This window comes from Mustela nivalis (genome assembly GCF_964662115.1).
Source record: "Mustela nivalis genome assembly, chromosome: 17".
NCBI lineage: Eukaryota > Metazoa > Chordata > Mammalia > Carnivora > Mustelidae > Mustela > Mustela nivalis.
Window position 1 is genome coordinate 42,318,336 of NC_139036.1, and position 12,785 is coordinate 42,331,120.

General features: G+C 57.3%; 1 protein-coding gene across 1 annotated transcript; it reads right to left on the reverse strand.

Annotated features, from left to right (window-relative positions):
- Positions 1–4,311: 4,311 nt before the first annotated feature.
- Positions 4,312–12,563, reverse strand: HAP1 (huntingtin associated protein 1; the record flags this gene model as incomplete). The annotated part of the gene is given in 19 exon segments (XM_082706771.1): positions 4,312–4,610; positions 5,716–6,030; positions 6,968–7,327; positions 7,459–7,509; positions 7,513–7,614; positions 7,914–7,988; positions 8,372–8,427; positions 8,430–8,491; positions 9,059–9,405; positions 9,634–9,738; positions 9,742–9,786; positions 9,904–10,020; positions 10,397–10,451; positions 10,453–10,492; positions 10,569–10,778; positions 11,460–11,544; positions 11,546–11,755; positions 11,979–12,243; positions 12,460–12,563. Coding segments are annotated over 19 exon segments (2,865 nt in total). The 3' UTR covers positions 4,312–4,349.
- Positions 12,564–12,785: the final 222 nt, after the last annotated feature.

The window sequence follows — 12,785 nt, forward strand, 5'->3', positions numbered from 1 at the left end:
TACCCACAGCAAGAAGCTGCTCGAGGGCACCCTTTGTTGACCACCCTCCCTTCCCTGTCCTGCATGCGCACGCTCCCAAAGGTGGTCTTTGGGATCACCACACTCCAAATAAACTATTTGAACTCAAATCCTTATTTCCAAGTCTGCCTCTGGGCTAGGGGACTCCTCTGAAAACAGGTGGTCCTAGAAGGGTTGTAGAAAGCAACACTGTCATCTTGGGATTCTGGAATTTGATCCTTCACTAGCCAGACCCATTGCTGGCATTAAGCAGGGTGCCGACCACCTCTGGAATACTGTAGCAACCCCACTGCTAAGATTCTCATTGTTGGTGCATCGGGACAGGGTATAGGGGCCCTGTTTAGCTGATTGCTTCAGCATTCAAGACAGAAGAGCAATGATGATTATGGCTACCGCTAACGATCAGAGATTTCTGAAGGAAGAAAATGTTGGGCTCCGGTCAGCCAACCATTAACTCAAGCCCAAGATCTGAATGTAAGAAGTCAGATAACAAAGAAAGTGGAGACATTGGAGCACCAACAAGTCTCCCCATCAAAGTCCTAGAATGAAAGGCATGGGACCATGATAACCATGCACAGAACATTTGAGAAAATGCCCTGAAGAACTTCAAACTCCCAGGTTTCCAGGAAACTTCTGGGCTGGAGGAATTGTCTGCACCTTGCCAGAGGAAAGCAGCTTTTCCGTCCCTGGAGACCATGCCCAGACCTCCTTGAGGCAGAGGTCTTGCGAAGTGATGTTTCTCACAATCGGCCCCTGCCTCCCTTCAGAGCTTCCACACCAAAAACTAGGGTCAAGTCTTAGGCTGTGCAGAAGCACAGTCTCAAACATGGCAGAAACGGGATTATTCACCCACAATACTACAGGTCCTGAAGAAGCTGGAAAACATGGCACAGAAGGAACCAGGAAGCACACACAGGAGGGGATTTTCGAGGCTGACAGACCAAGGAGGAGGGCTGGGGACTGGGTAGGGAGAGTTTGTTGATACAGGAGTGGAGGACTGTCTCCCACGAGTCAGGCTTTCAGCTCCTGGCAAGGACATGCGGAGCCCGTCTTCATGCCTTGATGGGCGTGACTCCCTGAAAGTCTGGAGCAAGTAAAGTGCCCCAGCTGCCCCAGCAGAGGACCGAGGAAGGAGCCAAAAGATGAGCAGGCACCCTGAACTGAATTGCCGTGTCACACAAGAGCATCCACCATGTGACTCCGGTCCCTGCAAGGATCCAAAAACCAGTCCTTTTCTGGAGGACATAAGGAACGTGTTGGTGAGGACAAGCAAGCATTGTTGAGCAGCCCAGCGGAGCTTGTCCTCTGCAGCCTGGGGCTGACGTAGGAGATGCTGCTATGGACCCAGGTTACTTAGTGTCAGTGGGGATGACAGGATTTCTAGGGCAGAGGGGACCAAGTGGCAGCACTTAACCCACTTAACCATCAGAGGCAAGGTGGACCTACTCACCAGGCAGCCTTAACCCATAGGATTTGCAGCAACAGCTTAGACTATGGGGCTCCTAAACTGGAGACCTACAGGTGGCCAAGAAGAGCCCTGCTGGTCTTGGGCAAGGAGAACAGGTCAAGAGCAAACGAGCCTAAGCTGATGTCAGCTGCCCAAATGGAAAACCACGATCCGCAGACTGGTTTACAAGTCTGCATCAGTGCTTAGAAGTTGCCATTTATCGGTATGTGTGCACACGGGGCAGGAGGCACACCCAGATCATTCCAAAGCTGTCACGCACAGGGCCTGAGCTGCCACAGCCGAGAATGCAAATGCCATCATGCTTCCACCCACGTTAAAGAGACACTGCAAGGGGCGCCTGGGTGGCTCAGTGGGTTAAAGCCTCTGCTTTCAGCTCAGGTCATGATCTCAGGGTCTGGGCATCGAGCTCTGCTCAGCAGGGAGCCTGCTTCCTCTTCTCTCTCTGCCTGCCTCTCTGCCTTCTTGTGATCTGTCAAATAAATAAATAAAATCTTTAAAAAAAAAAAAAAAAAAGAGAGAGAGAGAGAGAGAGACAGTGCAAGGTGGCACCTCGCCTGGCTGGTTCAGTCCGTAGAGCACACGGCTCTTGATCTCATTGTCACGGGTTCAAGCCCCACATTGGGCTCCATGCTGGGCATGGAGGCAACATACATACATACAAAAAGTGTAATCATTTAAAAATATCCATTCCTGGGGCGCCTGGGAGGCTCAGTGGGTTAAGCCTCTGCCTTTGGCTCAGGTCATGATCTTGCAGTCGAGCCCCCGAGTCGGGCTCTCTGCTCAGCAGGGAGCCTGCTTCCTCCTCTCTCTCTCTCTCTGCCTGCTTCTCTGCCTACTTATGATCTCTGTCAAATAAATAAGTAAAATCTTTAAAAAAAAAAAAAAAAAACAAGTATCCATTCCTGCATGTGCTGGCCATGGTCCACTAGAAGCATCAATATTCTTGGGGCGCCTGGGAGGCTCGGCCGGTGAAGCATCTGACTCTTGGATGCAGCTGCCATTGGCCTCTGCGCTCAGCAGGGAGTCTGCTTCTCTCTCTTTCCCTCTCTCTCAGCCCCTCCCCCTGTTCTCACTCTCTCTCTCTCAAAAATAAATGAATCTTTAAAAAAATTTTCTGCCAGCAGCATTTTCCTTACCCACGCATGGGGCACAGAGCGTGACGTTAAGGCCCAAGGCTGCCAGTAACAAATGTCAGCTGCGAGATGCTTGCCCAGCTTCCTCATCCCTTGGGCGGGATAACCCAGAGGGCCTCCATCTCGGTGGGTCCCGAAATTTTCCATGCACGTGCATTCCCCAGCGTCCTTGTGACCATGCAGAGTCTGACTCTATAGGTCTGGGGTGGGACCTGAGAATCTGCCTTTCTGTTAAGCTCCCAGGAGATGCCGATCACACCTGTCCACAGGCCACACCCGAGATGCAAAGGGTACACTTGTTTCCAGAATTCCCCAGTAGGGTTAACCCTCAGTGCCTCGCATGTCCTTTAGCTTTCTTCCTTCTCAATATCTGCCCCCGACCCCTGCCCCCCGCTCCCAGCCAGAAGTGCTTCCTGGATCAGCTTCCAAACAAACTAATGTTTTCAAATGCTGTTGCAGGTCTGACTCCAAGTCTGAGGGACCTCCACCTAAGACAGTGGGCGACTCTTGCCCGTGCCTTACCCCTCACAGCCAGGGGACTAGGCCAGAATCCTTGGGGTAGAAAAATAGGGAAGGGAGGCTGCCTGAGCACGGGCTCAGGACGCCTGAGGGCTTGGGTTCACATCCCAGTTCCGCCGCTGGCTCTTAGACCCTTGGGAGGGTCACTTAATCTGCTTGGGCCTGTTTCATCCTCCAACACCATTTGTCAGATCACCTGCCACTCCACTCCACACGGTTGTTGATGGGACTAGGTCATGTGTTTAACAAAAGTCCATTGTCTCGCCACAGCTTTGCCCCAGGAAAAGCTGCATGCGCAAGCACGCACCCACGAATGCACACACACACACACACACACACACACGCTCCCAGAGAAAGATACCAGAGTGCAGGCCTGGTAGCACACAGGTCCTTTATCTCCTGCACCAGCAAGTGTGTGGGCTGACAAGCAACAGAAGAACAGAAGAGCGAGTAGCACAGCAGGGAGTAGGGTCAGACCGAGGGGGGTCCTGAGCCCCTGAGTCCAGCTGTTTAGGAATAAAGAGTAGGAAAGGGCAGAACATCTGGAATGAAGAACGAGGAGGGGAGGGCAACAGGGAGAGGATGACTTGGGCGGGGAGCCGAGATACTCAAGGGCCACAGGCAGGGAAGCGGAGAGGCGGTCCCCAATGGTCAGAGGGGTCCCTCACCCTCACATATAGACACTCTGGGTTTCCAACAGTAGTGACGGACTGAGAGGAAAGGGCCAAGAATGGAGGAAGAGGGACAGGTCCCTGAAAGTCAGCAAGGACTTGGAGGCCACCTTTACCTTGGGGGTCAAGGTGCATGTTGTTAGGAGGGTCGTCAGAACACCTTCCTGCACCAGGCCCGAGCCCCACCCCACCCCACCCCGCCCCGACACAGCTCAGAGCCAGGTCTGGCAACTGGCCGGCCTCCCCCTGGGCTTCCACTGCCCCCTTGACTAGCACGTGATCCCAGGCCCAGCTGCACAGCGAGGGCTCGGGCCCCTTATCTCGAGAAAGCCTGCAGGCTTGGGTCCTCAAGGCCCAGCCCAGGTTCGTCCCAGGTTTGTCAGGACAGAAGGTGCGCCGCTGACACAGGAGGGTCCCATTTGGGAGGGTGGGAAGGAGGTTTCTTTTTTTTTTTTTAAAGAAGAAGTATAGGAAATTTTTTATTTCCCACATTCCTTTTTTTTTTTTTTTTTAAGATTTTATTTATTTGACAAAGAGAGATCACAAGTGGGCAGAGAGGCAGAGAGAGAGAGAGAGAGGAGGAAGCAGGCTCCCTGCAGAGCAGAGAGCCCGATGTGGGACTCGATCCCAGGACCCTGAGATCATGACCTGAGCTGAAGGCAGAGGCTTAACCCACTGAGCCACCCAGGAGCCCCGGGAAGGAGGTTTCTGCAGCAGGTGGGACTTGGCCGGGCAGCTAGCTGAAGGATGGGTCTCAGGCTGTCTGTGAAGCCTCTGCAGGCTGCTGGGACACAGCAAAGCCTGGAAGAGAAGGGGAGTGGAGGTTAACTGGGGGGCCTGGATGGTGGGCAGGGCTGAGGCCTTGTCAACTATATCAGAAAGACAGTCACGATGACCACTGTGCAGCTGCCCACTGGCCGGCCATAGAGGTCACTGTTCGATATACAAACTGCACAACTGTCCATGTCGACCCTGATGAAGCTGCCCAGCAGTGACCAAAAAGCCATCAGAGTTGGGGCAGGCCACTTACAATGGTGAGGTTAGCAACAGGCTCTAAATTTCACAGCTGACTGAGCAAGCTAGGCAAGCACTGGGACAGGGTCAGAGGGGAGAGACAGGCTAGGAGAATCATTTCAGCACAGCGCTGATGAGAACAGGCTCAGATCCTCTCCAGCTGTGTGGCCACCAAGTTACTCTAGCTCTGTTCTCACCTAACAAAGGGGGAGGGCACCTCTACCTATGGGCGTGACAATTAAAGGAAACAATGCATCTCTGTGACCTTCGTGAAGGTAGCTGACACTTAGCATGTGCAGCTCTCCAAAACTTGTGGAGTTTCTAGCTGGGGAGAGGAGACCCTAGCCCATCTTCAGACTCACCCAGGGGACCGGTCCGACCACCCTTGCTGGCAGAGGCCTTTGTCCCAAGGGCCTGGGTGGCCCCAAAACATCCCCTTCTTTGTCCCCGGGAGAGTGGTTGGCCCTGTCCTCCTCCAGTCTCTGGAAGTCCAGGGTCAGCACCCAGGCTGCTGCTCTGCGATAGCGCCCCCCCACACTGTTTTGGACTGCTGTTGCCACTGCCTTAGGGTTGGGGAGCCTTGGGGATGGGGGCAGCAGAGACAGGAAGCTGAGGTGTCATGGAGGGCAGCAGTCCTGGTACTGACCCCCAGCACAGCCCCCCAGGAGGAAAGCAGGTAGAGCTCTGGAATCTTAGGCAAATTCCACATAAATGAGCCCTGGGACCACAGTCCCCTGTTGCCTATGTAAATGATATGCAAATTCCATGCAAATAAGCACACTGGGTGGGGCCAGGTTGGAGTCAGTGAGCACTCCATGAGCTTGTCCCACTGGCGGGGTGGGGGAGGCTTGAGGGTTGGTGGGGAAAGTGACCCCTGTGGGAGCACACTCACCTTCTCACCTTTCTGGAACTTCTGTCGAAGTTGCCACCTGTACCCCGAGTCCCACCAGTCAGCCACCTGCTGGAGGACATGCTTCATGCTTAGGTGAGAGGGGCCCAAGCCACTGGCCTCCAACGTCGAGGTCACCACACTGTTATCCAGCTCCAGCTCCACCTCCTCCCAGGCTTCAGCCTCCTTCAACACCAACTCCGCCTCTTCTGTCAACCCGTCCACAGCAGGCACCCCCTCTTCTGTGGCCCCCAGCTCCTCGGAAGGCACAGAATCCTCAGCTGTCATTAACCTCTTCTCAGACTCAAACCCTCGTTCCTGCTCTCACGCCTCACTGCCGCAACAGCTTGAACCTGGCCAGGGAGACAGGAACGTCTTTCCGTGCCCCTGAAAGCCCACCCCAGCCAGAGCCCCCGGTCCCCCATCATCTGCTCCTGCGGGACATCCCTGGCCACCAGGGCTGAGGAGCTCCCTGCTCTCTGTCCCAGTCTACCCCCAAGACCCAACGGCTCCTCCCCACTTCTGTCGCGGGGTGGGGGGGCTGGGAACCAGCACCCAGGCTTCCAGGTAAGAAGGAAGAAGAAGGGTCACCCACCGTGCACAAGCCCCACAGGCCCCTGGTACCCCCTACCCTGTGCACACCCCAGAGGAGCAAGGATAATATTCCTCTCCCTGATTTAACCTTCATGGCCCAGCCCACAGCTAACTGCCATAGGAACAAATTCCTTTTTTTTTTAGTCAGAGAGGCAGGTAGAGAGAGAAGGGGAAGCAGGCTCCCTATCGAGCTGAGAGCCCGATGCAGGGCTCAATCCCAGGACCTGGGATCATGACCTGAAGGTAGAGGCCTTAACCCATTGAGCCATCCAGGCACCCCAACAAATCCATTTTAATAAGGCTCAAACAGGTCAAGCCATTTGCCCAGGGATACACAGTCAATAAAGGAATAAGGTGGGGACTCAAGTCTCAGACGTCCCCAGCCCTACACCAGGGTTCATTCTCCCCTCAGTCCCTGGTGAGGTGAAGGGAAGGCTTCAGTCCCCACGTGAAACAGCCTAAATCAGTTGGCCAACTATGGGCAAGTGGGAAGAAAGAGGGGGCATCCCCTTCCCAGAACACCTCAGCCCAGCCAGCCCCAGGAGCCGGGCCTTCTCCAGGATGGCAGGGTCACAGGTGGCTGTCTGGCTGCTAAAAGTGAGGCCGGTGATGGGGGGCACCTGGCCAGCTTACCCCAGGTGTGACGTCTCCTCTGCAATTATCCCGTGACTCCTTCAACAGAGAAAAGGGCCATCACTGTCCCAAGACAACATGAGCTGAACCTGCAAAGTCCCTGGGGCCCCAGTGTGGAAAAATCCCTGGGGAAATGACAGGCCCACACACATGGACAGAGAAAAGGGGGGTAGAGGGTCCAGGCAGCTAATGTGGGGAGCCAAGAGTGAAAGAAAGCAAAAGCAAACCCTCTCCACACTCTGGGAAGGTGAGTGTGGATCAGGCAGGGACCGGGGAGGGGGGCCCCAGCAGAGCACCTTTCCATAAAAAACACAGAATCTGAGATTATCTTCCTTATAGATATTCTGAGCTCCTCGTCCAGGGTCTCTTGGAAACCAAGAAGGGCCTCCTGCAGGGGAGAGCAGGGGATCCCCACAGAACCCCAGCCCCCACTTCCAGGGCCAGAAAGGGATGAGGGATGGAAATCAGCCAGCAGGGGAGAGCACCCAGAGGGCAGAAGGCGGAGGGGAGGGTCCTCACCAGAGGTACAGTGTATGTGTAGCAGGTGACAGGACCAGTGGACACGGGGGCTCACCGGCCGAGGGTCCTCACCTCCTCGTGGGCCTCAGTCAGCATGCCCCCACACTCTGCGTACCTCCCCTGCAGGTCCTGCGGCTGGAAAGCCACCTGCAGGTTCTGCTGCAGACACACACAGGCCCAGGCTCCGGACCCACACAATGACATGATGGATGTCCCTGAGCTGGTCCTTGGACTCTGCTCCACTCAGGCTCCATTCCATGTGACCTCTTGCTTCAGAAAGAGCTGAACAGCCAGGGCCCCACACCAGACACCAAGAGTGTACAAAGGGACAGACCCAGAGCCTACTCAAGGAGCTCGTCTTCCCAGGACAGCCAGCCAGCTGGTCAAGGGCTTGAGTTCCCGGCTCTGGGCCAGGGGCTCTCAACAGCCCAGGCAGGACCCAGGGGGAGCTTCACCTCATCCTGGAGCCTCATCTGGATTTCCTTCTCCAAAGCCAACTGCCGCTGCAACTTCTCCATCTGGGCTCCATACTGGAAGGACCAAGACTAGTCAGCCCCACCCAAGACACACCAGCCCCACCCGAGGCCTCCCTACCTGCTCCGGCAAGTCTTCCCAGGCACACTGCCGAGTGTTTGGCAGCCCTTTCTGAAGCAAGAGGTCACATGAAATGGGGCCCCATAGAGCAGCAGAGCCAGGCATTCTAGAACACCCCGTGACCTTCCCTGGGCTTGGGTCCCTTCCCGGGGACAACCAGGGGGCAGAACGAGACACTCTCCGGTGTCCTCCAGTTCTGACTCTGCGCACAGAGGGGCCTGGGGCCTGGCTGCTCTGTGAGCCCAGGGCAGGGAGGAGGGGGCTGGGCTTCTATGGGGCCAGGCAGGGAGGAGGGAGCCCCGCACACCACCAGACCCACCGTTTGGCAGCAGCACTGCAGCATCAGGACCTGGGTTCGCAGCTGGGTGACCTCCTCCGCCGCTGGTCTTGGGTCTCCGTCCTGAGCGCCAACACCTCCGACAGGTCGGCCATCCGCACACTGACCTCGGGACCAGTCTGGCCCTCCGGAGGCCCTTGTCCACCCCATCCCTCAGCTCAGGCAGGGGACTCGAGGCTCACAGGACTCCCCATTTCTCACTGGGTCTTCATCCCAATAAATGTCTGTTGACTGATATGGAGCAAGGACCCAGAGCGAAGGAAGGTCAGGCCTGCGGGGAAGTGGGCGGGCCACGGGAGCTCAGCCCCTGCCATCTTGCACGTGCATCTCACATCTTGACTTGAGCTTCTCGGGGACAAATGCTGTGCCTGCCTCATCTTCATAAACACAGGTACCCGCACTGGCCCCTGCCCCAGATCCGGTGCCCTGCCTGGTGTCTGGCAGCTCAGGGCTTCTTCTCTTCCTTGCATCCAGGCCCCTCCTTCCCGTGTCCCGAATGACAAAGGGAAACAGGCTTAGAGGGGTCCCGTGGCTTCTGCACAGCTCTTTACAGTGTGTGCAAAGCACATCCTCAGCTTTGCCTCTGGAGAGGTCTGCAGGGCTGAGGTAATTCCTCCTCTTTCTAAAGTTTCAGAGACATCAGGAACTTGACCAAGCTCCCACAGCTACGAAATGCCGGAGAGCTGGGACTCGAGATCAAGTCTCCACTCTATGATTCCTGAGTTCTTCCTTTGGCTCCTTGGGACAGCCCTCCACCCCCAAGTTACAACCTCACGTACAAAACTGCTGCGCACAATCCAGGATGAGCCCTTGCTCCTCTTCCTCAAGGGCATCGAGTTGAGAGGTCTGGAGGGAAAGAGAGGGGGGTCAACAGCCCCCCCAGAGGGTGCGCCCACTTGCCACAGCCTCACCTCCTCACTCAGGGGCTGGTTCTCCTCCTCCAGCTGCCTCAGATGCTCCTGCAGGGTTTCCAGCTGGGGGCAGTAGTGTAGCGACTCAACTCCCACACGGAAGTCCTAGCGGGCCCAGGAGCAAGGGGAGTCAGGGCCCAGGGCTGGGGGACCCAGGGCCCAGCTCCCCCAGGGTCTACCCCACCACCACCAGGCTCAGCGGGGTGGTCTCATTTGGCCCCAGCAACCCTGCTGGCAGGTGCACCATGTATGTCTCTGTTTGCAGATAGGGAAACTGAGGCAGAGAGCAGAGACTGTCCCAGAGAAAAGGCAGGACACTCACAGCCCACGGGCTCCATAGGGATGATGGTGCTGCTGCTCTGCCTCTTCCTCCTCTTCCTCCTCCTCCTCTTCTTCCTCTTCCTCCTCCTCTTCCTCCTCATCAGAGTCGGAGTAGAGCTAGAGGAAGTCACCTCGCAAGCACAGCTGGCATCTGAGATGTAAAATCTGGGGGAAAGGATCCGTGTTGGAAAGCAGGCAGAGGCAGGCACAGGTCCTGGCACGGCGGGGACGCAGGAAGGTCTGAGATGGCACCCCCCGCGCCCCTCCTCCCTGCCCAGCTACCTCCTCCCTGGCTGAGCCCAGCATGGCTTCCAGCTTGCTGTTCTCCTCCATCAGAGCACGGTTCTGTTTCGCCAGGAACTGGCCAATGCGAGCCGCCGTATTTAGGTCCCGATCTCTCTACAGAGAGACCCACAACCATGGGGAATACTTTCTTGTTTTCTGGGATCTCCCAGACAGGTGGGAGAAGCTAGGGAGTACACAGGGGTCAAAGGGAAGCCAGGCCACTAAGGGAAACCTTTCCACACCCTAGTTTTCCAGGGTACTAGGAAAGAACCTGCCGTCAACCCACTGTGGGGCCTGACTCCATGTCCCCTTATGGGAAAGATGGCTCTAAGAGCAAGTCCAGCCTGGACCTCATAAGAGGGACCCCCCAGCTTGGCCCCCAGAAAAACAGTGAAGCAGGGAACAGACAGGCCTCCTACCCCTCCGGGCAGATTTAAAGGGGAGGCCTGGCTAAGACTCAGGCTGGCCCCAGCGGGAAGGCAACACCCACGTCCTCTAGCAGATTCAACATCAACCTGACAGCTTCTTGGGTGATCTTGACTCGGGGGCCGGTCAGGATACAGGGATGCAAAAGCAGGGCGTGCAGCTGTGTCAGGAAAAGGGGGGCATATCCCACCCCACATCCCACCATTTCCTGTCCGATCCCCAAATGCTCCCTCAAAAACAAGACTCAGCAGCAAGGGAGGAGAAGACTGAGCTCCCTTCCTGCCCCCAATATCCTCTCCACACCACACCACACCACCCCCCAGTACTCAGCACTCCCTTCCCAGGACCAGCTGGACTCTCGTTCTGGAGGGGCCTGGGCAAGGTGAAGGATCCCAGTCCTCCAAGCTCAGGTAGAACTGCTTCTCCGCCGCCTGGGTCCCTGGTACCTAGGAGAATGCAGGCGGCTAGTGGAAGTACAGCCACAGACTGGCTCATTCCTCCTTACCCCGAGGGCAGCCTAGGCCGACTCACTAGGAGCCTCCTGCGTCAGAAAACAGACGCACCCACCCTGCACCTGTTGCGTATGAAAAGAAGAAAGAAACTTTTCCAGCACTGCAGTAGGGGGGCCCTGAGCCTTTAGACCCAATCCAGGGATCTCCAGTCACCCAGGAGAGGCTATGAGGGGAAGAAACCTGAGGCCCCGCCCATCCCTAGGCTTGGGAAAGCAGGGCTTTGACCCCCAGCAGCCAGAAGGTTGACAAAACCTTCCACTCCGCCCACCCACCTCCCCAGCGGGCGCAAGGCAGCGTCCTCCCTAGCACCTGCCCTTCTCCTGGCACTGCGATGGGCGGGGGGGGGGGGGGCGGCTGAGAGTGCGCAGATCAGCAGAGCAACGGGCGTGCAGAGCCCCTAGACCTGACCCCCCGTCAACGATCTGCAGACGACAGAAGGGAGGAGGAGATAGAGAAGAGGCGATCGGACAGGCTCCGCAGACTGTGACGTCACAAATGGATAGAGCCATAAGACTGAATGCCAGAAGGGCCGGGGCGCCTGGAACCGACGCGGCCCCACTCTCCACGGAAATGCCTGCGTCCCACTCGCTCTGGGGTTCCGAGGACCGGCTTTACCTTCCTCCAGATCCCAAAAAAAGGCGGAGCGCCCGATGAGGCGCTTCCAGATGCCCGGCGCCTTTCCAGTCCCCAGGCCAGTGGCCCCGGGGACCAAAGGGTCCCTGGAATATGAAGCGGGTCCGTGGTGCGTCCGAGCTGCTGGGCACGTACTGGGCATTCCCCCGGGCGGCTGAGAATGCGGACGCGCGTGGGGTTTCTGCCCCCGATCCAGCCTTGGAGGTCAGGCGAGCTGGGGCAGGGCGTCCCGAGACGGATGGGGATCCGGATCCTGCTCCCTGTCCGGCCGCGGGTGCCTGCGCAGAGGGCTCTGGAGTGAGATGCGCTAACGGCGGGGGTGCGAGGGTGATTCCCGCCAGATCCCCCTGTCTGAACCGTGTCTTGCGTACCGGGGCCCCGACCCCTTAGGACGCAACTTGAGTTCTCAACCGGCTGCAGCAGCCGGGCCTGGATAACCAGCGCCCGGAGTGGGCGCCCGCCGAGCGGTACAACGCGCGGGAGTGGGCGGGCGGGAGTAACCTGTGGGTCCGGGACTGGGGGTCGCGCACAAGGGAAGCTCTTGGTGGCGAGGCAGCGCGCAAAAATCGGAATAAGGAGAAGATTCGAGCGGCCATCCCAGCCGGTTCCATGGGCTCTGGTTACGAGTGCAGGGTTTCTCCTCTCCCTCTCCACCTCCCGAGAATGGTTCTGCCCCAAGTCGCAGCTTCCCTGGAATTCGGATATGGCGATTTCAACGTCCCTAGATGGGGACACCCCCTCCCTCCACTCCCGGTGTGGTTGCCGGCTGCCCAGCCCGGATATGACCTGGGAGTTAGGGCAGTATTGTATTGTATTTTCACCTCCGTAGCCGGGAGGTGAATCCAAACTCCAGGATGGTTTCCAGGCGCTGCCCAGTGTGGCGCGTCACACTGTGGTCCCCGCGCTCACAGCCCAGTGCTCCAGCCGCTGGACAGCCCTCTTTCTTATACCTGACTTCTTATTACCTTTGCTGGTGCTTTACCTCCAGCCCTCATTCGCTTTGCCCACCTCTTTCCACCCTGGCAGACACCTGTTCTTCCTGGAGACTGCACTTAGAGGCTCCCCAAGTGAAGACTCCTCGGACATCGTCCCGTGTGCCCCCAAGAGCATCCCTTACCTGGTGGCAGGCAGTGCTCAGAGTGTGTCTGTCTCCCAGACCAGACCTGCGCCCCTACAGCACAGGAAGCGAGTCCCTCAGAGTGTGGCCCAGGAGGGGGTACCTATGAGTCACCCGAAGTCCTGAATGAGTTGGATGGGGCGGCAGAGGAGTCCGGTGGCCACTTCTGTCCCTTTAGATTGGAAGAATCT